Source organism: Vulpes lagopus, chromosome 18, assembly GCF_018345385.1.
Source record: "Vulpes lagopus strain Blue_001 chromosome 18, ASM1834538v1, whole genome shotgun sequence".
NCBI lineage: Eukaryota > Metazoa > Chordata > Mammalia > Carnivora > Canidae > Vulpes > Vulpes lagopus.
In genome coordinates, this window is record NC_054841.1 from 35,000,164 (window position 1) to 35,025,366 (window position 25,203).

General features: G+C 40.1%; 1 protein-coding gene across 14 annotated transcripts in view; it reads left to right on the plus strand.

Moving 5' to 3' along the window:
* Positions 1–25,203, plus strand: part of PLCB4 (phospholipase C beta 4) — a 417,242-nt gene that overhangs the window by 372,791 nt on the left and 19,248 nt on the right. For all 14 annotated transcript variants that reach the window (XM_041733173.1, XM_041733165.1, XM_041733160.1 and 11 more), the window contains 5 exons: positions 9,243–9,331; positions 9,934–10,084; positions 15,051–15,100; positions 15,237–15,302; positions 24,935–25,050. In XM_041733173.1, the coding sequence (XP_041589107.1) occupies positions 9,243–9,331; positions 9,934–10,084; positions 15,051–15,100; positions 15,237–15,302; positions 24,935–25,050 (472 nt within the window). The remainder of the gene's footprint in view (positions 1–9,242; positions 9,332–9,933; positions 10,085–15,050; positions 15,101–15,236; positions 15,303–24,934; positions 25,051–25,203) is intronic.

The following is a 25,203-nucleotide window of genomic DNA, read 5'->3' on the forward strand; positions in this document are numbered from 1 at the left end:
AGTATGTGTATATACCCCTCTCTCTTTATCCAGCCCTTTGGGTTGGATCAGTACGTACTCCCACCCATTATCTATGAGACTACCTACTCTGATTCACCATGGCCAATTCTGGATTCTAAAAAGTTCTCCCTCTTTTTTTTTTTTTTTTCAGTAATGGCAGTAAAAGTGGTATCTCATTGTTTTAATTTGTATATTTACAATTATGAGTCAGCTCAAGCCCATTTCATGTGTTTCTTGGTCACTTATATTCCTTTTCCTGAAGAATACTCTCTAGTACCCTTTGTGGGTTTTTTTTTTTTTTTTGTTTTTTTTTTTAATTGAGTTATTTCTTTTTTTAAGTAATTGTTTAATTCAAATCTTAATTTACTCCAAAGTCCTCTCTCTTTCTTTCTCTCTCTCTCTCTCTCATAATTTCCAAAGTAGTCTCAAATATATCGCAATGTCTAGATAAACTTCTATGAAGGTAATGATTGAGGATTCAAACACTGTCTATTTTTCTTGGCCTGACAGGATGCTGTTTCGTTGAGGCCACTTAGCAGATATATGAGGACACTGGTTGAGCCCCACAGCTTAGGAGCAGTGTCTGACCACAGCAATCCTTCCATTAACTTTTTTTCATTTGTATTTATTTGTAGCAAACTCAAGAAAAATCCATTGTTTCTATTTTCTTCTTTCCAACTTTACCCTTTACTTTGCCAAAGTAAACTGTTTTGTCATAAGCAATTCATCATCATAAGAAAAATCTTTTAATTCTGTGCCTACTAGAAAGTTTCAGAGTTCTAATGCATTAGTAATTTTACCATGATTTTCTTTAAGCATCAGCAACACAATGTTCTATATGATTTTTAAATGTATTTTAAATCTCAGTCACATCAGGTGGGTGGCATCATTTTATAGAAACAAGAAAAATGTTCCTAAAAGGCTTTTCCAAGTTAAGACAATTCCTTAGGAAGGGCGTGGGCATTGGCAGGAGCTTTGGGTCTCTTATTTATTGGGGTTCTGTGCTGTGAGGTCACCAGAGGATGAGAAATCCCTCCTGATGGAGAACGTTTGGTAGTTTTATAATTGCCATAACTATTTTTACCTTCTTGCATATGGTGATCTTTAGAAGCTTTGAACTCTGGGCTGCCCGGTTCCCTCCCAACATGATTTGGGTTAGATCAGTATTTTCTACCCTGACCCAGCTTGTCTCCTGTCAGTTCCCCATTTTCTTTCCTTGCCATATCAGGAGGCAAGGGATTTTAGTGCAACTGCTTCTCCTCACATTGCTGTAGAATAAAAACTCCCAACACACAAGAAAACAGAGCAAAGAAGGCTGGTGGCACTTCTGAGCACTCTCCACAAATGGTTCTGTTCCTAAGCCCAGTAGTTGTAAAACATTTCTGGGCTGAAGGAGAGAGATGATGTTTCAACTATCAGAAACTAAACTTGCACATTAAAAAAAATGGTGACATTGGAAACAGATGACTAGGAATGGATTAAAAGGACTTTCATTTCTTCAGTATCATTTTTCTACTGAACATGGCATAAAACAGCTCTCTTGTTTACCCCCACACTCCTACATGAAAGAGAAGTGCTAGGTTGGGTGCTAAGATGACATTTCCTTTGTCAAATCCTGTGAGCCCCAGAGTCCTGGGGTTGTCTTTGCTGCCTTATCTGTAGGCGCAAATGCTGAGGACATCAGCACTTACCCGTTGCAGGGGCTTTATCACTGCGAGCTGCTGCTGCTGGTGATGGGAAGCAGTTCCAAAGCAGATGGCAATTAAATGAGTGTTAGAATTTCTCTTGGCCCACCCACTGTTGCTTTTGATGGGTTTGATCATTTATATATCTTTTATTATCACCGAGTGGTAAGGAGAACAAATAGAGTTGATGCCATGCTTCCAGAATACCTAGCCCATTGGCATTATATTTAAATGTCACTCCAAGATGGGTTGCGTGAGCTGCTAAGCATCGGTTCCTTGAGCTGTGCTCTTCACTGCTTCTGTAGCTGGAGGTTTTGTTTCCTGTTGTGCACCTAGGCTATTTAATTCAGGCAAAGATGAAGTGGCCCTTTGTTTATTTGCCAGTTCCCCTTTCCGCCTGCCTTATAATTAAAGATACATCATGGGGGCTGGAGGTGGGTGTTTCTCCTTCTCCCTGCCCAACATCTTCGCAGGGTTGTTTTCCAAACCTTCTGGAAAGAGAGTGGGCTGATCCTTGCATCATGTAATCCTCCAGGAGGAGCATCATTAATTAAGATGCCATTCCTGGGCTGTGATCTCAGGATGTCCTGCCACGTTTTTAAGTCGGTCCATTTTTGTCCTCTCCTTTGTGGATGCTAAGACTCTTTATTCTATCAAATATTTGTTGAAAAGTTGATTTGCATTTGCAGTGGTATCTATTTTGATGGCTTCCTTTGAACTACAGAAAATGCTGGTAAGAACACCAAGGAGAAAAGCTCCAGAGAAGGGGGGCAGGATTGGTTATAGTGAAATAACTTCAGGAGTTGCCTGGCTTGGAGAATTGAAACAGGCTCCTGATTGCATTCCTTGGGATGTACTGCAGATCCAGAGATGAGGGGAACACATAAGCATTTCCCAGTTTTACCACAGGATCTTTACCCCACCACACCTAGTGTATCTTTTCACATTCTAAAAAAGCAGTTTGGGAAATGCTTAATCATTTGGTGGAAGCCAAAAGACCTCATCTAAAATCATAATTAGGGGATTTGTTGATCTTTATTAGCATCAATTTGTAGCTATTAGGGGAACATATATTTTTCTGCTGGCTTTACCTCTTGATAAAATAGAAAGGTTAGAGTGAAGAACAGGAGAGAACCAGAGCCAAGAGTGAGCACACGGATCCAAGCCATCTAGGTGCCACGGTTGGTGCTCACTACCAAGGCACCCAAATGAAATGTCTTGAAAAGCAACAGTTAAAGAAGCAAACAAAAGACAGAGCTCCCTGAAAAGTATCTGGAAGTCTGTACTGAGGAATTGCTATGATCTTTTCAGTTTTGGGGGATTCTTAAAGTGATGCTTTCAACTTTGTATGAAAACGAGGAAGGAAGGAATGGTAGGAGCAAAGGAGGAGAAAAAAACGAATATACATGGAAAGTGTTCACCAGGAGCGTCCAAACTTTTGGAAATGGTGCTAAACCTAGAAATAGATTTTTTTTTAAGTACAAATAAGTAAAACTTCTGTTAAGTCCAGAAGAAAGAAGAAAATGGGAAAAGGCAGATTGGTTCCTTTTTTAAAAAGAAAGTTTCCAGAGTCTGTGCTATGGCCTCCAGGCATCCAAGAAGTTTCAGCTCGTCCTGGGGGTTCTGTAGAATCAGAGGCTTGTGTGCACAGGTCACTACCCTGTTAGGAGGTCAGTGTGGTCTGTTCTAGACACGCCTAGCACATGAGTCAATATTGATCAGCATATAAACTTTATTCTTGCCACAGGGGGTTGTCCTGTGGAATACAGAACTACATGGACTATAACTAGCCAGAGCGTTCCTCCAATACACAGGAGGATCCCCCTGAAATGTCATATTGAGCACCTATATTCTCGGTCAGAATTGTGCAGAATCAACCCTCAAGGGTGGAACCAAGATATTGCTACAAGAAATAAGAAGAATACTCTGAGATTCAGTGTATTCTTTGATCAAACTATGGTGGGTCCTTGAGAGGTCTCCAGGGGCTGATGGATGCTTCTTGTTAACAATGAGAAAGCCTACTTTATTTGAAAGATATGCCCAAGAAAAGATTCCTTCACTGCAATAATTTCAAGCAGACAGATGATCCTTCCTATTTAGGGAAATTTGTATATATAATCTACCTTGGATTTGGCTGCCTCTGCCTTTCGCAATTCCTACATGTAAATTCCCAACTGACCACCAATGTTGATCCATGGGTAGGGACATCTCTCTGCCCCTCAAACAGTAGGAAGAAGCTACTAAAGAGGAGACCTCCACCCAAATACCAAAGATTTGTCACTGTCAATCTGTCAGGAATAATGTAGAGGCCGCTTTTAGGTAACATACTTGAGCAGTGTAGCCTTGAGCAAGGCAAAAAGGGCCCCCACCTGATACAAACAGGCTCATTATTAAATAACCTACCTCAAAATAGCTATTGGCCCTAACTAACCAATGGGCTACTCACAACCAGGGACAGTTACCAAAAAAGGGGGGATATTCCATACATTCCCATACCTCCTCACTCTGCCCTGTAACTGTGGCCCCTCACTACCGCCTCATGGCACAGCCTCTCCTTTGCTGTTTTGCCTGCTACTCCCTTGCAGTGTATTCAATAAACTTCCATCTCCTTAAAGAAACAAACAAAAAAGAAAAATTTTTTTTCTCAATTACCATTGGTAATCAAATTTACCACAAACTGGAAAAAAAATGTACTGCAAACTGGAAAACTTAAAACAACAGAAAATTATTTTCTGACAGTTCTGGAGACTAGAAGCTTAAAATCATAGATTTGGCAGCTCTTGGAGAAATCCTTCCTTGCCTTTTCTAGCTCCTGGTGGCTCCTGGCAGTCCTTAGCATTACTTGACTTGTAGCTGCATTATTCCATTCTCTGTCTTTGTCATCCCCTAGCCTTTTTCCTCTTAGTCTCTGGGTGTCCTCTCCTCATCTTACAATCTTGGATTTAGAGCCTACCCAACCAAGTCCAGTGCAATCTCAATCCTTAACTAATTGCATACGCGAAGACCCTACTCATAAATCAGGTCATACGGACATGGCCAACATGCACATGAGAAAATGCTCTGCATCACTTGCCATCAGGGAAATACAAATCAAAACCACAATGAGATACCACCTCACACCAGTGAGAATGGGGAAAATTAACAAGGCAGGAAACCACAAATGTTGAAGAGGATGCGGAGAAAAGGGAACCCTCTTACACTGTTGGTGGGAATGTGAACTGGTGCAGCCACTCTGGAAAACTGTGTGGAGGTTCCTCAAAGAGTTAAAAATAGATCTGCCCTACGACCCAGCAATTGCACTGTTGGAGATTTACCCCAAAGATGCAGATGCAATGAAACACCGGGACACCTGCACCCCGATGTTTATAGTAGCAATGTCCACAATAGCCAGACTGTGGAAGGAGCCTCGGTGTCCATCGAAAGATGATGGATAAAGAAGATGTGACTTATGTATACAATGGAATATTACTCAGCCATTAGAAATGACAAATACCCACCATTTGCTTCAATGTGGTTGGAACTGGAGGGTATTATGCTGAGTGAAGAAAGTCAATCAGAGAAGGACAAACAGTGTATGTTCTCATTCATTTGGGGAATATAAATAATAGTGAAAGGGAATATAAGGGAAGGGAGAAGAAATGTGTGGGAAATATCAGAAAGGGAGACAGAAAAAAAAAAAAAAAAAAGAAAGGGAGACAGAACATAAAGACTCCTAACTCTGGGAAATGAACTAGGGGTGGTGGAAGGGGAGGAGGGCGGGGGGTGGGGGTGAATGGGTGACGGGCACTGTGGGGGGCACTTGATGGGATGAGCACTGGGTGTTATTCTGTATGTTGGCAGTTTGAACACCAATAAAAAATAAATTTATTAAAATAAATAAATAAATAAATAAATAAATAAATAAATTAAAATAAATAAATAAATAAATCAGGTCATGTTCTGAGGTCCTGGGTGGTCATGAATTTTGAAAGGCATTACTCAACTTAGTCTACTCTCATAATTCTGCTATATTTTCTTAATACTCATCCCTTCCATTAATTATTCTTAGATAACTATTTTAAAGCTTATCAAGGACAAATTTTGTTAGTAATGCTCAAGTATATAAGTTGCTATCTTACGTATCTGAACCACGAATTTTCTGATAAAGGAAATGATATATTTTTTTGCATTAATATATTTCTTGCAAAGTCATCTTTTATAAAAAAATTGAAAGTTCATCTAAATATCTAGCAGTAGAGAATAGTTTGGTACATGAACTCAATGGAATGTTATCATTCAATAAAAGTAAATTTTAAAACTATATGGGGATAACCAAATGAAAGTGAAAAAAAAGATTATATAATTTTAAGTAAACCATATAAAATATGTATTTGTGTGGAAAAAATGACACAAGAGTATACAGAAATGAAAGTAGCTTTGTTAGTTTAGAAGGATTAACAGATTAGAAATGACAAATACCCACCATTTGCTTTGACGTGGATGGAACTGGAGGGTATTATGCTGAGTGAAATAAGTCAATTGGAGAAGGACAAACATTATATGGTCTCATTCATTTGGGGAATATAAATAATAGTGAAAGGGAATAGAGGGGAAGGGAGAAGAGATGGGTAGGAAATATCAGAAAGGGAGACAGAACATGGAAGTCTCCTAACTCTGGGAAACGAACTAGGGGTGGTGGAAGGGGAGGAGGGCGGGGGGTGGGGGTGACTGGGTGGCGGGCACTGAGGGGGGCACTTGATGGGATGAGTACTGGATGTTATTCTGTATGTTAGCAAATTGAACACCAATAAAAAATAAATTTATTATTAAAAAAATAGAAGGATTAACAGGTAATTTCACACTTTAAGATCTTGCTTAATTGGTTTTATAATCGGCTGGAAGTGATTAAAGTGTTATCTGTTATTCCTACTAAAAGGACTACCAGTAACCACCCAAAAATGCCATACATTGCAGACCCGCAAACTGATTATATATCATTAAAGATAAGCAAGTACTTGTTTCCTAACAAGCCAGCACTGCGGTTCATTGAGCTATGCAGTGGGAAGCCAAGGCAAAGCATATCCAACGTGGGAGAGTGCAGGGAAGCTTACACCAGGTAGGTCTTCTCCAGGGAAGGGCAGGGGGTTCAGTGGGCACAGTGTGTACAAGTGTAAGGAGGAGGCCTCTAGGAGTCAGACACAGATTGAGTGAAAGTTCAGAGCCAACACAGTGAGTTTAGCACCAGGACAAGTGGGGCAACCAGGCTGTTTCTGCTTCCACGTGACCCACATGACACGGAGATCCGTGTCACAGGATCTCCCCTGGAGTATTCTTACAAAAAGAGAAAATTCAAGCCTAAATGACACAACAAGGAAGCATTGATATTCAGGATTGAGACATTTTACCTGATCTGTCTTCTCCACAAATCTATGCATTATGAAAAATAAATAGTAGCAGAGACTACTCTAGATTAAAGTGAATTTAGGAGACATCATTATCAGAAATCCAAGTATGGGCTTTATATCTTGATTCAAACAAATCAATTGTAAATAGGGGAAATACTAATATTAAGATGGGCCATTCATTATGTTCTTAGTAAGGAATTACTGCCAACTTTGTTGGATACGATGCTGGTATGGTTGGTTATGAAAGAAAATGTCCTTCTTTAGAGATGCATAGGGAAGTAACTAGGAAAGAAATGTTATAATGTCTGGAATTTGCCTCAAAATGTGTCAGCAGAGAGAAGAAAGAAAGAAAGAAAAAAGGGGAGGATGGCAGATAAAGGAAATGTAGCAGATTATTAATAACTGTTAGGGCTTCATCTGTATATGGAGGGTTATTTTACTTTTTTCTCTACTTTTGCATATGCCTGAAAATGTTCATAATTTAGACTTAAAGTAGGTAAATATATTCTTAGAATTTGACTTCCAAAAAATGATTATCTGTCATTTTTCCTAAGCAAGATTTAAGAGCTAATTTGGTCACATTCCCCTTTAGGAGACAAGGAGTTCTTAGGGACATAAGTAATAACTAGATCCAGACCTTCTCATACACCCCTGGAGGAGAAAATAAATTGATGAAACTTCTTTGGAGGGCAACTTGGCAATACTAGTACTGATAGGACAAATACCCTTACACACCATTCTAACCTCTAGGCATCAAGCTATGGACACTGAAGATGCCTGCTCTGAGATTTAAACATTCCAGGATCTTCACTACAGTACTCTTTATAATAACAAAGTACTAGAAGTAATATAACAGTCTCTTAATAGGGAACACTGTTAAAGAAATTATAACCATTCTGAAAATGGAATATTTAAGCAGCCCTTAAAAGTAATGTAGTAGATCTACGTTGCTGATAAAGAAGTGTCTCCAAGATATGTAAAGTTTAAAATAAAAAATAGATGCAGAAAACTGTGAACCCATTTGGAATTGTTGTTTTGTTTTATTTTTAAATAGGGCTACAAGAAATGAATAACAGTATATACTATGTATAGGATTGGCAGGAGAGGAGATTTTTACATTTTATATGTTTGAATGTGTATTATATGCTTGTATTATTTTCTATTATAAAAGGAAAAACCGTCAACTGAGAAAATCATCTTAAGACTGTAATTAGGATGGTGATTTTACTGGAGGAAATTAACATACATAGAGTTTTTTTAAAAAGATTTATTTATTTATTTACGAGAGAGAGAGAGAGAGAGAGAGAGAGAGGCAGAGACACAGGAGGAGGGAGAAACAGGCTCCATGCCGGGAGCCTGACGTGGGACTCGATCCCGGGACTCCAGGATCATACCCTGAGCCAAAGGCAGGCGCCAAACTGCTGAGCCACCCAGGGATCCCCAATATACATAGAGTTTTTGAAAATTGTAAATTAACTACTGTTTTAAGGTGATGAGAATATTACTTCTATAGTATTGGTAAATAATGCAAAATTATGAGAGATTCTGCTGGAAAGTACCCATTGGGCTCTTCAAATGACATTATATAAACATGAAATTTTACCTTTTTAACTACAAGGGGTAGCTGAGAGTATGTTGGAGGAATACTACATTTCTACTATCATGGAACCAAAATTGGCTTTAAATATGTATTAGCCTTCTTAGCTAAAACTAAGACTTAGATACCAGCTGTGTCTACTGTTACAAGTACTGTTTACATTTATCATCTCATTGAGTACTCATCGCACCCCTTCAGAGTGGGTGGTAGCAACCCTAACTTTCAGATGAAGAAACTCAACTGGGAACATGAATCAGCCTGCTCGAAGTCACACAAGTAAATAGTCAAGAACCCAAGACAATTCACTTGCCTTATTCTGCTACCCTGTCATCTTTATTTGGGCAAAAACCAAAGAGAAAATAGGAGAAAGTCATCTGGCCTTTGATCCTTGCCCTACTTATTTCTTGTTTTCTGTAAAAGGCTGTGCTTTCCTAGCTTTGTTATATGTCCTAGGAGCAAGTACTTAACAGAAGACATAACGGGGATCCAGGAGTATGAATTGTTTGTTAGCTGAATTTTCTTGGCTCTTAACGGTAAAACAGAGAATCAAAGCCACCTGACTTTTTTTTTTTCCAGATATTGTGGATGCTTTATCAGATCCAAAGAAATTTCTTTCCATTACAGAAAAGAGAGCAGACCAAATGAGAGCTATGGGCATTGAAACTGTAAGTAGCAATGGTTGACTAAAGAGAGCCACATTGGGGGAGCTCAGTGGTCAGTGATTACAAGAGCAAGACAAAGTAACAAATGGATATAGCAAACTTGAAGAGTGTTTTTGAAATTGAATTTATCAATTTAACAAAATAGTTTCAAGTGTCTGTAAAAGTATAGCATGTTTAATAAATGAAATGGAAATCCTAGTGCTTTTAGGAATGTTTAAGATACAGGATGCTTTTGTGATACACTAAAATACTAGCTAACCCAATTCAGTGAATTAGTGAAATTGAGATTTATGTTTCTTTGTTGTTTACCAATCTTGCATCCAGCCTTCTCCCATTTTCACGCATACTTGTTTGTTCTTTGTTTTTAAAGCTCCCTGTACCATATCCTTCATGTAAAATAGTTGCATCTTTTTTCCTTGGCTTCATCTTTTGCCTCAGCCTGAGAAAACCATGTAATCTTTTCTCCTGCCAGGCAATGATCCATTAAGAGACTTGTAGGGGAGATATTGAGTGGTTCAAACTGGACTCAGTAAAATAGAGAAAGTGCAAGACAGTTGAATGTGAGGTGGCTTTCATTTAGGTTAATATAAACATTTCTGCTCCAGAGTGACATAGCAGATGTGCCCAGCGATACTTCTAAGAATGACAAGAAAGGAAAAGCCAACACTGCCAAAGCAAATGTGACCCCACAGAGCAGCTCCGAGCTCAGACCAACCACCACAGCAGCCATGGGGTCTGGTGTGGAAGCCAAGAAAGGTAAAGGGGAGCTGATTGAGCTCCTTATCTGTTCTGCAATTTTAGACTCTTTTTGAAGAGTCTTTTATAAAGTTATTTAAAATTGCTAATTCAGTCAATTTTCACTGCCCTGCAAGACTCAATAACAACATGTTTTCTTATAGATTGGACAAACTGCTGAATTTCTCTGAGTGTTTAACAGGGAGTCAACATTTTTGTCATCTGCTAGATCCCCTGCTAGGTTCCCTTGGGGCACTGGGTACAATATCCATGGTTTTAGAAAATGTTTAAATTCAGTCTCCTTAATGAAAAGAACTTCCACATAGTAACTTCTTCCAAGTCTTCTGGATACCATCCAGTCTTCTGGATTTCCCCACAGTCTTCTGGATACCACTATAGGCACTAATCTGGACAGGCAGTGGGCTCATGAACCAACAGTATCATCATTGTTCATATATTTCTAGATTCCCTTCTTGACAAATTGTCTGCATGAGCAGACATTTAGCATCCATGATTCTTTGTAAATTTATCAGATGGATATTTGAAGGCCAATTCTATATGGTTACCTAAGGATGAAACAAGGTATCCTACGAGGTGTCATCATGAAGAATTATGTGTTCCATGTGCTAATATTCAGCTGGTGTGCAGGGGCAGAACTATATTGCTTATTTAAAGTTGACTTCCATGCTTACTGGCCAGGCATTCATCCTGATTGAATGGTGCCCATCCCACATTGGCAATTAAACATTTTGTTTTTGTTTTTGTTTTTGTTTTTACGATAGTCAGAGAGAGAGAGAGAGAGAGGCAGAGACACAGGCAGAGGGAGAAGCAGGCTCCATGCACCGGGAGCCCGATGTGGGACTCGATCCCGGGTCTCCAGGATCGCGCCCTGGGCCAAAGGCAGGCGCCAAACCGCTGCGCCACCCAGGGATCCCCAATTAAACATTTTGAATATCCTCCTCGATTATGAATCATTTACCAAATTCACTCTTCTTACTTTGATAAAAATTTCTCTTTTTTTCTAATGGTTTTCTACTCAGTATGTATATTTCCCATTTATATGTGAATTCAGTGCCCTTGATGTTAGTGAATCAAGTTGTTTGTACACTTAAGTACACACAGTGCTGCAGTTTAAGGTAAGAAATGACAGGCTTTTTTCTAAACCAAGGCAGCATAGTAATTTAGTAGGATACTAAGTGTGCATGCAGCTTTGTGAAACAAATTAGAAAATGAGACTGCACAGAAGTAGCCCAAATTGTACTTTGCCTGCAGCTGTTTGTCTCTTCCTCCCTGGAGACATGAGCAAGCTCATGATACAAGGCTTTGGGTATTCCATTCCAGCACTGGTCATTAGTCACATTAGCCATTCAAACAAAGATAGACAGTAGAAAATGGGAGAGTTTTTGTGTAAAGTTCTTGTTCTGTTTAAACCATCATGCCCGCTAGTACATAAAGACATTAGTAATTACCATGAGTTAAGTGGCCTGAAAAACTTCAGTGTGACCAGCTTACAGAAGACAAAAGTTATCCTAGTTCTAGAAAGGAACATGTTTGGATTGAGAAAGGCTTCACCTTTGGTTCCAAATATTGCATTGGAGGAAGCCAAGTCCAGTATCAAGAGACACCCTGAGAAAGAGAGTCTACGTGCTATTTCCTTTCGCCTTTTATTTAGAAAAATTCGAAGGCTACTCTAAGTGACAGTACCAAGTTCTATGAGAACTGCCTTCACCCCTTCAAGGATCTCATGTGGCTAGAAGGGTAATGTAGGACAGGCTTTGTACAATAGCCAGGCCAGGCAGTGGTCAATGAGAGCTGACCCTAAGAACAGGAGGGGGGAGGGCATGCCTTCCAGCAAGTGTCCCACAGAAGCCTTATAGATGAGATCCCTATTGAGCTGAGCCTTGAAACATAGGTCTGACTTGAATAGGAAGTAATAAAATGGATTCTTCCCATGGATATTGAATCACCCTGTTGGATGCTTGGGAATGCCTACATGGGAAAACCATGACCGGATGCTGTCGTCCATGAGAAGATGAATGTACAATTTAGAGGGACACATGTGGAGGTAACCAGGCTCAAAAGAACCTGGTCTAAGTGAGGGGCCTGTTCTTTTGCATCGTAGCTTTAAGGAGCATGGCAGGGAAGTGCAAGAGGGAAGTTTGTAGGTGTTCTTCCCACTCCTGTCTATGAACTGGGGAGTTGGAGGTCTAGGGAGTCAGAAAATAAACTACTCTGGTGGCCTTTGTGGGAAGACGTGTCATTTGAGAAGGCAAGCTTCCTTCTAGAGAACTGTCTTAATTTGGGTCATCCTAAAGCCGACCCTGAGACAAGGTTTCAAATAAAAGTAGTTTATTTGGGGAGTACAATGGATACAGGTAGGGGCTTGGGGAAGGAGCACAAGGAAGAGAAGGTGGCCAGTGATCAGAGTGTTTCCAAGTTCCATCCAGGCACCTGGAGCTCAGTGCTCCTGGGAATATCCTGAGGGCTGGTGTTAGACACACAACTCAGAGGCAGGAGAACATCTACTTCAGCTAAGCCTTTTGGAGAGCTCCTGTAGGAGGGATAAATTCCCCTGTGATTCTAGATTGACAGAAGGATGGTAAAGCATGTTTTAGAGGGAGAGGCCTTAGGTAATTTCCTCAGGGAAGGAAATGCAGGTGCTCGCAGGTGGAGGTCAGAGTGGGCTGATGTAGAGAAAGCTAGGTGAATGGGTATAGCAAATGCTGCCCATATCCGTGGAGGTAAGAAAGTTCTAAATGGTTTCTCTTAGACATGCAGCCCAACAGCAATAACTGCACCAATACTGCTTGATTATCTTTTTAAACTGAGGAATAAGGAATTAAGAAAACTAAACTTGGGGTACCTGAGTGGCTGTTGGTTACACGTCTGCCTACAGCTGAGGTCATGATCCTGGAGTCCTGGTATCAAGCCCTGCATCAGGCTCCCAGCTCAGCAATGAGTTTGCTTCTCCCTCTGCCCCTCACCCCACTCGTGCTCGCTCTCACTCTCTTCCTCTGTCTCTCTCAGATCTTTAGTTTTCTTTCCTTTTTTTCAATCTCCAACTTAGTCTCCAAATTATGACTTCAGAGCAAACAAGCTATTTTTGAGCTCTTGTTGATAAGAACAGAAACTTTACATAGTGAAACTTCATTTAGCCAAAGTCTTTGGAGCCCAATATGTAGTACTTAATTAAGCCTACTTCCACATGTGGCTTTGTAAATTTCAACTTTAAAATGAGCACTTGAACTCTGCAGGTGCACTGGCTACCTTTCAGGTGCCAAGAGCCACACATAGCTAGTAACTATCCATTGGACTCCTCCCATTATAGACCGTTGCCACTGTTGCTGAAAGTTCTATCAGACACACTTCTGTAGGCTCAACAGAGGGAACTGAGCATGTACCAATTCCTCTTCTGCAGAGTGTGGGTGTTTCCTAGTTAAATCATTTCTAAGAACTAAAATTTTTTACAAATTATTCTATCTTTCTCAAAAAATGCAAAACAAAAGTTGATGTTTTCGTGGGTTCTTGTTGGTCAAGATGTACTTTAACCAAGACCAAAAAAGAAGTCTTCTGGGACTGGGTTAACTCTTAACATTTGCTAGCTCTCTGGAGGACCTTGCATGCATCCCAGTTCTCTGTTCATTTTACAGACAAGGATTCATATCTCTACCCTACAGTGCCTCTCATTGGCTAGAGTGAAGCAGGGAGTTGGCTTGTGACATCAGCCTTGAGAGATCAAGCCTATGTTCCCTGGGCGCCCTATCATGAATGTTATAGATCACATAGTGTTTGTGTTTTCTCTTAGTCACGACTCCTTTTCCCACCTTCCTACCCTCACACTGGCTGTGCACCTCTTCTTAAAATGAACAAAACTGAAAAACAAAAGCCTGGGACTCAATGGCTATCTTTCTTGACTATGTCATACCTAGCTTTGAGGATTCTAATGGAAATCTATTATAGTACAGACCACGCCTTCATTTTTTTATTCTTTTTATTTTTTATTTTTTTTGTCTAAGATGAAAATCTGTAGTCAAACAGAAAGTGTTTGGGGATTCTTCTACAACTCTGGTTGCCATGACGACACCTGGCCTAGCATCGGTATCCAGTAGCAGGATAATTTAGTATGTTACTCTGGGTCCCCATGACAGTATCATGTTATACTAGTGGTTTGATTTCAGGATTTCCTGTATGTTGAAGGCATGGCTGTGCCCAATAGCATATTGCTTAAAAATTAAATTTGGTAAAGGAAACTGAGGGAAGATAATGTGGGTTGTTTTCTTTTTTTTTTGGTTCCTTGATGACGATGAGGAGGGAGGTAGTTGACTGATATGATATACCCTGAAACACAAAGATGAAAGTACTGTTAATAGATGCTGTGGTGCCTGGTCAGATCTCCTTTTTGGGTTGACACCTCCTGCCCCAGCTGTTGTGTGTATTTGGCTGATTGCAAACAATAGCTGGAACTTTCTCGGAGGATTGTCCTCAGACTGTGGACAGTTCCATTGCCCTGGAAATGCCTAGAAGGTTTTGTACAACCTATGAAGCCCTTGGGTGACTGTTATGAGGTTACAAAAGCCCAGTCTCCTTACCTCAAGGTAGAGCAACTTTGGATGGCCATTTATGCTAAAGAGCTCCTGCAGGGTCAGGCTCAGGTTGGATTTCAGCTAGAAATGCACCCTGCCTTCTTCCTCTGCTCTGTTCTGCCTCTCTCACTCCCTTGGGGGTTTCTCCTGAGAGCCTTCCCTCAGTGAGTCTTGTGCACACAGAAGCCCACCTCAGGCTCTGCTCGTAAGGAACTGAAGACAATAAGCACACCAATTAAGTGTCTGGTTAATTGCTTTGTAGTAAGAAATTAAGATGCTTATAACCATAGCATTACATATAAAGTGCTTCAAAGTCTTTAGATGAGATTTCAAAATGGTGAATTTTGTATTATCAGTTATTCTCTCTAATTTTTAATACACACAGTGATTTAATTTTTTTTAAGGTATCGAACTTATCCCTCAAGTGAGGATAGAAGATTTAAAGCAGATGAAGGTAAAACTGCTCAATCATTTTGCAAGCACTCTTGTATTACACATATTGGTGAAACCAACATATTTTTGTTTCTCACCAGATGTATTCATTGTGGCTACAAAAAATTGATTTGGGACCCTCTTTGTTTCTTACACAGGCTTACCTGAAGCACTTAAAGAAGCAACAGAAGGAGCTAAATTCTTTAAAGAAGAAACATGCGAAGGTACAGTTGATTGAATGTGTGTACATATGTGTGTGTGTCATTTTTTTTGCTTATTTGTTTTCTACTTTTAGCTCTCTGATGAAAACCTCAAGCTATTATTCTGTATAACGGACAGTGGATTCTTCATAGGCAAAAACATGGCTTAGAAACTGACAGCAGCCAACTGGATAATAGTACCTTCATTTTAACTGATTGGAAATGAAATTTAAAACCAGAATCCATTTGGGATGGGCTGTCACTGATTTGTAATCTGCATTTCCAACAGTTATTCCAAAAGCTTCAAATGGGTAAAAAGCTTCATCTATTTAAAATTACTTAATAATTGGACTTTATCTAAAATAGTGGGCCATACCCAGACTCCTTAAGACCAACTCATAGCCTCAGTTAGCCTAGAGACATCTAGATCCCCTGGGATCCTGTGCATGGAGAGAGGTACTAGCCAGCTCTGAACTTCTCACCCACAGCTCCTGGAGAGAGTGCTCTTCTCACTTTCCTCGTTATGTAAACTCTGCTCAGTGGCCTACTTCTGAAATAGAGTTGTTTTTCCCTATCGCCCATAAGAAGAGGGTTTTTTTTTTGACAATGATTGTGAGAAATTCTAAGAGCTGGTTGTGAATTCAAGGGAACAGCAGCAGCTGGCCTCAGGAGTTCTCATGTGGGTTGAAGACTTCACCACACTCAGACATCATCCTGTTACCCATCACTCCCCATGGAGAAAGGAGGAGAACATAATACCTCTTTCCTTCCCAAGATGGATCACAACAACCACTGGGGCCGGAAGGGTAATGGGTGTGTTCATCCATTAAGGGCAACGGAAAGCAAGAGAAACTTAATTTCTCAAAGGACTTCTGAGTTCCTTTAAATTACTCTTGCATTCCACGTCTTTGTACTCTGACTCAGACCTCAATCTAAGGCATGTCCTGCAGAGCCAGAGTTGAGTGATGTATCTCTGAGTCACTCCAGATATTCACATGCAAAGCTCATGGCCTGGATTTAACAGTTTGTGTTCCTTTGAGAAATTCGGCCTCATCTTAGCCTAGTAATATTCCCTGTATTATTGAACTGATAGCTTAGTGGACTTGCTGATCCTAGAGGTCACTCCATAGACTATTTGCTCCTAAATTTCATGAATAAGTCCATTTAATGGAATTCTTTTTCGTTGCCCTTAGGGGACACTTGACACAGATTTTTAGAAGTGTGACACTGTTGGGAGACAGAGCTGCTTAAAGTAGTGCTTTCAATTGTGTTGGTCATTGGTAGCAACCTAGAATATCGAAAGACACTAACTTACCTGACTTTGATTATCAGGGATGGACTTGGTCCCCCATGGCAAGACATCATCCCCCAGATCTTCCTTCCATTTAACTTGGATCTCTGTTACTGAGGCAGGCATTTCTGTGGCCTGTGGGCTCCTTGGAAACTTCCAGCTTTTGACCCCACCCTCTTTAAATGCTTCCTTCAGGCACAAAGAGAGAGCATATACTCTGACCAACTATGAAAATAACAATAGCAGCAGCTAGAATGTTTGCATGCTCAGTATTTTCCAGATGCTATGCTCAGCACTTTACGTTTCTTGTCTCATTTACTACTCCACCCGAGAAGGCAAGTTCTATTTAAGTCTCCATTTTGCATGTGAAATTAAGAAATTAAAAATTAGGGAGGTTAAGCAGTTGAACTACTGTCTCTACCTTGGAAAGCAACCATGCCAGAATTTGAACCCAAACCCATCTGTGTCTAGCACCCATACTGTTACTGCATTATTCTGTGAAGGATGTCAGATGCTTTGGTAAGTAAACAAGTTCCCCCCGTTGCATCAAATGCAGTGTTAGCACATGGGATGTTCATAACATCCTCTAGTTGGGATGATGTCAGTACACTGGTTACCTGCACAGCTATCAAGAAAGGTGCCCCTCAATTCTTTCGAACTTGACCTACATACATACTACAGAACAGAGTTGCAGAGTCGTCTATTGTCTTCCTTGTCTGAACCTTTGAGTCCAAGCTGAGTCAGGTTGGCAAACAGACCCAGCTTCCTGATCAGAAAAGTGATAAAGGCAGTGTAGACATCCACTTGGGCCACTGTAGCAAACTGGCATAGCCCAGGTGGCTTAAACAACAAACACTTATTTCTCAGAGTCGGGAGGCTGTATGTCCCAAAGTCAAAGTGCAGCAGATTCAGTGCTTGGTGACAGCCCCTTACTGGATTTCAAAGGACCTCCTTGCTATGTCCTCACGTGGTGGAGAGAGCTATCATTTCTCTCATGTCTCTTCTAATAAGGGCACTAATCCCATCTGTGAGGGCTCTACCCTCATGACCTACTCCCCTCACAGAGGCCCCACCTCCAAATTCCATTACAGGGGGAATGAGGGCTTCCACATACAAATTTGGAGAAGGGACAGAAACAGACCATTAATAGGTGGAAAATTATTTTTCTGTGACACAGTTTAGAGCTGACCTTGGTAGATCTTCCCCTCTGCCTCAGACATCACTGCACTTCATTCAGTCACTCTCATTTCATCATGCTTGTTGGCAGGGGCACCTTCATGTTGTTTAATAACCAGTAAACCCCAGATGGCTGAGAGATCTTATGTTGCATTCATTTGTAAAACACAAGCGAGTTTCTTGGAGCCTCATGTTATGGGAGCACCAGTACCTACAAGGAGATTTTAAATCTCCCTAAATCCAACTATCTGAATTTGTGTGGACTTTCATAACAGCTTTAGGGTGTGTTTTTTGGAGGAAGTGTTCGAAATTCCTTAGGTCAAGCAGCAGAGAAAATTGCCACAGTAAAATGCGCCATGCTTGCCTGTTACTTTTCAGAAGTATTTCTGAGCAGGGCAATGCATTTCACTGCTTGTTTTTCATACCTTCATGCACTGCAGAAGTTCACGTTACCAGTGTGTGATTATGAGCTGACGAATGAATCACTTCTCCCACATTAAATACACAGGGGACCCACTTTATTCAGATTGCTTTGGCAGTATAATTTATGAATTCTGAATTCTATAGTGTTTTTTTTCCTGGGTTGGCAGTTTGGGCCAGTTTTGTGGCTCAGTGGTTCAGCTGGGCTCCTGCATCTACTGTCATGGCCAGGTTGAGGTCTGGTGGCACTGGCTCACTTAGAAAGAGCTCTGCTGAGCCATTTCTCAGTGCTCTATGTGGCCTCTTATCTACGTACAGGCTAGTTATTCACTTGGTAGGGGTTTCAAGAGACCAAGCAGAAACATACAAAGTTTGTTGAGGCCTTAGCTCAGAATGGCACATAATCACTTCCGCCTCATTTTCCTGGTAAAGCAACTCATAAGGATGATCCAGATTTAAGGGCTGAGGACTCTACTTCCTGACAAGAGGAGCCACAAAGTCACATTACGAAGTAGGGGGATAGAGAGAGTGGATGCAGAGAAAGAATTGTGGCCATTTTTGCAAACCATTGACCATTTGTCAGATGAGATAATTTATACTTTAAAAGAATACACCTTGACTAAATCACCTAGGTTTTAAACGGTGGAGTCAGGTGAATCAAAATTCTAACTCCAGAACTCAAGCATTTTTTTTTAGTATATTTGATACACAATGTTAAATTTTTTTTTCACAATGTTAAATTTTAACATAGTTTAACCAATGTTAAATTGGTTCCAGATGTGCAACATAGGGATTTGACAAGTTTACACACTGGGCTGTGCTCACAAGTATAGCTGCATCTGCCACCATGTGATGCTGTTAAAATACCATTGACTATATTCCTTATGCTACGCTTTTTATTCCTGTGACATTTTCATTCCATAACTGGAAGCCTATATCTCCCACTCCCCTTCACCCATTTCGCCGAACTCCTGTCCCCTCTGACAGCCGTCAGTCTATATTTATAGCTCTGATTCTGCTTTTTGTTTATTCATTTGTTTTGGGTTTTTTAGGTCCTGCATATGAGTGAAATCATATGGTATTTGTCTTGAAATAAGACAAATAAGTCTTGAAATAAATGAATTTCACTTGAAATAAGTGAAATACTTAGCATAATATTCTCCAGGTCCATCCATGTTGTTGCAAATGGCATGATCTCATCCTTCTTTATGGCTGCATAATATCCCATTTTATGTAAGTGTGTGTGTGTGTGTGTGTGTGTGTGTGTGTGTCTTTGTCCTTGTCTATATCCATTTACCTATCAATGGACACTTACGTTGCTTCCACATCTTGGCTATGGTAACTACAGAGGACCATATATCTTTTAGAGTTAGTGTTTTCTTTGGGTAAATACCCAGCAGTGAAATTCACATTCTTAACACTCTACTGTGTTACCTCTGAGTTTTCCCACATCAGGTTTTCTTTCTCATATTTTCTTGGTGGTCTTAGTAAAAGGTTTTTAAAAGCAATCATGATTCCATCAGGGCACAAATATTTTGGCTTCCTTTGGGACTGTTTTTTCAAAATATGACCCTTGGACCAGGAGCTGGAGGCTTGGCAAAAAACGCATATTCTTATATCTGCGACTTAGTTATAATCTCAAAGAAGAGGTCTGGGAAATAAATTTAAGTGAACTCCTTTCCTGCATACATTTCAACTCCTTTCCTTCATTCATTTATTTGGTATTCTCTAATGTCTCTTGCCTTAGTGCAAGCCCCTCTAATTGCCTGCAAGCTATATAGATCTTTAAAAAACAGTTTTTGACCCGCTGTCACACAATAATGAGAATAAATACCCCCCAGCCTTTCTTTGATACCACACCTTTTTAACAATTTTGAAGCCACCTAAGATAGGGCTAAGATTTGCCACCCTAAGGCCTTGGGTTATAAAGTAACCTACTGAGGAGGGAACATGGCCCAGGCTGTACCCTCCCAACAACAGCATCCATGGCATCAACCTTGGCAGTTGGCAACCAAGAGCAGAGAGTCATATTTAGTCCATATTAAGACTACAGGGCACTCACAACTCTCACATATCAGGTAAATAGTGCCACTTCTGAGACCTATAGGGAAGCAGAGAATCCAAGAGCTAAATCCCAGTGGCTTAAGACACAAACGTATTGCACAAAAGAAATCTTATTTTCAAACTTGAAGGTTAGCTATAGTATGGAGGAGAAGTTGTGGTGTATGAGGATCTGCCATCTGCAAGAGAGACATAGAAATAGGTGTGTGAGCTACTTTTAGGATACTAAGCAGAAAAGTCAGGAGTAATGACCATTTGAGCCCAAAATGAGATTAGGATACTAGTTAACATGCCTAGGTTTTGGCTTTTGGCAATGGTCAATGGCTGTTGCTTTTGACCCTGTGAGTACAGCTGGCAATTAGACTTCTATGCATCTCTCCTTTTCTAGAACCACTTCTTCAATTTGAATGGAAACTAGGGGAATAGTTTTCAAGTGTCCATTAGATGAGACATAGCAAAAGCAGAACTAAGCAAGAGTAATCTTCCCTAATGCATGACTCACCAAGACCAGACTAGGATTCTTTATTCTTTCAGTAAGAAATGGGCATACTTTTAGGTTGTCTGATGTGGTCAAATCCTTAGAGCAAATAAAACCCAAAGTTAAGTAAGTATCCCCAATAAAATATTAGAAGAATAATTACAACTTAAGTGTCTATAGGGGACCAAACGAGAAGTAAATGATGGAAGTTGGACAGATACAGAAAGCAGAAGGGCATTCATTCCCATTCAAAAGGCAAATCAGACTTAGTTCCCCACCATTGGTGCCTTGAGAGTCCTTGGGCCAACTTCATTCTCAAAAGAGGACTCATAAAATCTTGCATGAACTTCCAGATCTTTAAATATTAGTCCCTAATTCAGTCTTCTTTCAAAACACCATGTAGAGGGGGGAGAAATCTTAAATTCATAGGCTAGATGCATCCCTGGGGCAACCATTTTGCAGCATCACCATCAGATGAGTCAAATTCAATGCCTGAGAAACTGACTAACATTTGGCATTTCAGTAAAGCTACTAATGGAAAATTTCTTCTTTGCTATATAAGCAATTTAGCTGATAACATCAAGGCTGCTGTTAAACTCATCAATTATAATTAATGGTAAGACCTCAATGCCAGACCCACAACTCTGTTAGGAAGAAACACAGCAACCACCCACAGAGGCAGCTTACTGGTGACCTTAGAGTTACATGCTGAGCAAACATGACTTGCTCCAATTATTCAGCCATATCTGTGGTACAGTCATTCACGCCCACTGTCCCATCAGTCACAAGAATGAATTGCAGCAGCAATTTCTCCAAAAGAAGCTTAATTTACTCTTACCTCCAATAAGAGACCTATAAATTCTGCTAAAAGCTGTACATGTATTTTCCCCCAAAATATCCCAACTAAGATTGACTTTTCAGTCCACACATCCAATTTGGGTACTCTTGACCTCAATGAATTAAAAAAAAAAATGTGTGCCTCTTCCGTAATGTCTCACGGTTGAATTAAGGGCCAAAGAATAAAACCAATGATAATCTTTTTCTGAGTTAAAATGGACTGAAAAGGGATCCCTGGGTGGCGCAGCGGTTTGGCGCCTGCCTTTGGCCCAGGGCGCGATCCTGGAGAGCCGGGATCGAATCCCACGTCAGGCTCCCGGTGCATGGAGCCTGCTTCTCCCTCTGCCTGTGTCTCTGCCTCTCTCTCTCACTGTGTTCCTATCATAAATAAATAAAAATTAAAAAAAAATAAAGATTTAAAAAAAAAAAATAAAAAAAAAATAAAATAAAATGGACTGAAAGATCATTTTCTGGCTCCTCTGTTTTACACTTCAGGAAGCTGAGGCTTCACCACCATCAAATAAGTAGGAGCCCATGCCTTTGTGAAGGGAAAAGTGAGTCTGGAAACCAGATTTTCTCAAAATACTTCAGTGACCACTTCTTACCACACAGGAATAGTTTTAAGCACGTAGAGAAACACAGAGAATTTTTTTTAAGACCAGCTTTCTTATTATTTGTATTAACAGTAATCATTTTGATTCAATGTGCTTCTAATTTCCCATATGATTCCTGCATATACTAGGTAACTTTACAGCTCATAACCAAACCATGAGAGCAGCCTGGGTGGCTCAACAGTTTAGCGCTGCCTTCAGCCCATGGTGTAATCCTGGAGACCCGGGATCCAGTCCCACGTCTAGCTCCCTGCATGGAGCCTGCTTCTCCCTCTGCCTGTGTCTCTGCCTCTCTCTCTGTCTCTCATGAATAAATAAATAAAATCTTAAAAAAAAATAACCAATCCATGAGTTAGATTGGGCAAATGGATCTTGTTCAGTTTTCTAAGAAAGAAAGTGAGGGCTGGAAAGATTTATATAAGCTTCACAAGGCCATTTGGCTAATTATTGACTGAGCTCAGACCAGAATCCAAATCCTCCTGCTATTCCCTTGATGTTTTTTCATGTGTATAACAAATATTTATTGAGTGCAAATTTTATGCCATGTAGTGGTGAATAGACTTGCCCTGCCTTTGTAGAGCATGTCTTACCTACTGGAATCCATCATGAATGCCTTTCTGGCAAAAACAGCTTCATTCCTCGTTTCTAATTGGGTTAATAAGATTCACCAGAATATTTCTATAAGAAATAGTCTGTCAACGTACTTCCGAGACTCAAAGCCTCACCTTTTCTTGTGCTGCACTAGGATATTTAAAGAACAATCTTCTCCACCCTTCCTTAAAAACTAGAGAGAAACAGGAAAGTAGAGAGATTACACAGGAAAGATTCTAATATGTTTGAATCTGCACTTGCATAGAGGCCCCTTATTTATTTGCCCAGGAAAATTAACACATGTGCTGGGTAGGCACGATGTCTTTAAATCTTAAAAGGAAGACTATTAGTAAAGCATTTTAGTAGGTTTGTTTATGTCCACAACATACAAGAGTGATTAAATCCATTCACATAGGATACATTAACATGTTGACTCCTGAGGCAGTTGATTCAGTGTAGAGCAAAGGTTTATTAATTTAATCATTCTACTTGCTCTCCCTTATTCCAAGTCACTTTCTGTATACTATCCTGGATATTGAATAATATGAACATGTTACTATATTTTGAATAAGGTGTAGCAGGCATTTGAAATATGATTAATATCATGTTAACTTTTAGTCCTAACAACCTGGTGAACTAGGTGTCACTATCCCAGTTAAAAAGATGAACAGATTGGGAGGCTAGGTGAGTTGCCCCAGAATTTGAGACTGAAGAGCCCATGTCCTTAACCCAATACCACATTGCAAAATCTCTGGCTGAAATGTGTTTATAATAGAAAGTGCATGTATATTGGTAATGTGGCTAGATTAATGAGGTGTTCCTACCACAAATTAAATAAGATACTGTTACATATGACTCCCTGACCCCCAAGTCCACAGCAAGATAGTATCACCTTTGACCACCCTATTGTCCCCATTGTCAGTTCCTATTCTGAGAATCTCCCCACCAGCACCATCCTTCTCCACAATGTCTCCCAAAGGCATTTATCCAACTGAACAAGAATCTGGATACATTTGCACCAACATTTTTCTGAAAAATACATATATAAACAAAGTATATAGATCAAGCCCTATGTTAATCAACTAACAGCCCTGGGACATTAAGGAAATCTTGGTAAAATTAAATATACCTTCCTCATTTATATTTTATGAAATCTTTTAAATATGTTCATAAACTAGGTTTCCTTAAAAAGAAAGTTTTCCTAAGGTAGGCTAGACTTTAAGTTACTCACTTTAAAAAAATAAGGAAAAGGAAATACAGTCTGAAAAACATCCATTCCTTCCCATCTTCAACACCATCCCATTCCTCTAGTTTCTCAAGACTAAGGCTATGATATAGCAGCAAGTGTATTCCTGATTATATGGATTTGCCCTGGCAATCCCCACATTGGCCAGGTAAGAAGCTAAAGAAATCTGACTTAAGAGAAGTTACTGGCTGTGATCAAATTATCAGAAGGAAAGAATGTTTATAGAAAAATACTTATTTTCAAAGTGTTGCAGCCCCAATTTCCTAATTATGTGAAGCAGAAGGGGAAATATTTTAAACATCTATAAAGCTGAAGGCCACAGCTCCTGGACACTGTGTCATCCTCATGAATGTACCTAGATGAGGAGGCCAGTGAAAATACCACGTGATGTGGATTTAAAGTCAGCTGACAGCGACAACTCCACTGGCAATTCTCACTGTTTAATGGTGGTATTTAACACCTTCCAAAAATGCCCTGGGTGTTTAGAAGCAATGTCACATGTGAATAGTTACACTTAGCATGTGGAAGAGAGAAAATACGTATTGGGTGTTTGAGAACCAATGTGTGGAAGAGGCTGTGGACTAATTATGTGTCTCAAACAGAACAAAGATGGTTGGGTAAAAGTTCTGTGGAAAACATGTATGTATAGAAGAGAGGACTTTGGAATGATTGGTGTTGCCCAGTAGTGGGCAGAGATGCCTTTTGGGTGGGTGTGTTCTTTAGGCTGAGGCTAGACACTCCATTGTTAGGGTGTCCCTCATACAAGAAACTCCTGTGTTGGGTGGGAGATTGGAAATACTTCCACTTCTCAGTAGCAGTTACTCCTAGATTTCTAAACCCAAGATTCTGGGAAAGCTGGTGAAAACCATTCCAGCCCAACATAGGTTAAGTTTATTAGCCACACTAGAAGAACTCAACATGTAACTGCAGATTCTTCTTATTCAGGAACACAGCACCATGCAGAAGTTGCACTGCACACAAGTTGACAAAATTGTGGCACAGTATGACAAAGAGAAGTCGACACATGAGAAAATCCTAGAGAAGGCGATGAAGAAGAAGGGGTAATGGCTCTTTATTTCCTTCTGGAAGCTGTCTGCCTTTTTATATTTTGTCTTTCCCCACAGTTCGATTGACTGCTTAGGCCAAGGAAGAACTTAGTCTTGATTGTGTTTTCATCATTAAGAAGTTTTCTTGGAAATAAGCAACTCATTCAA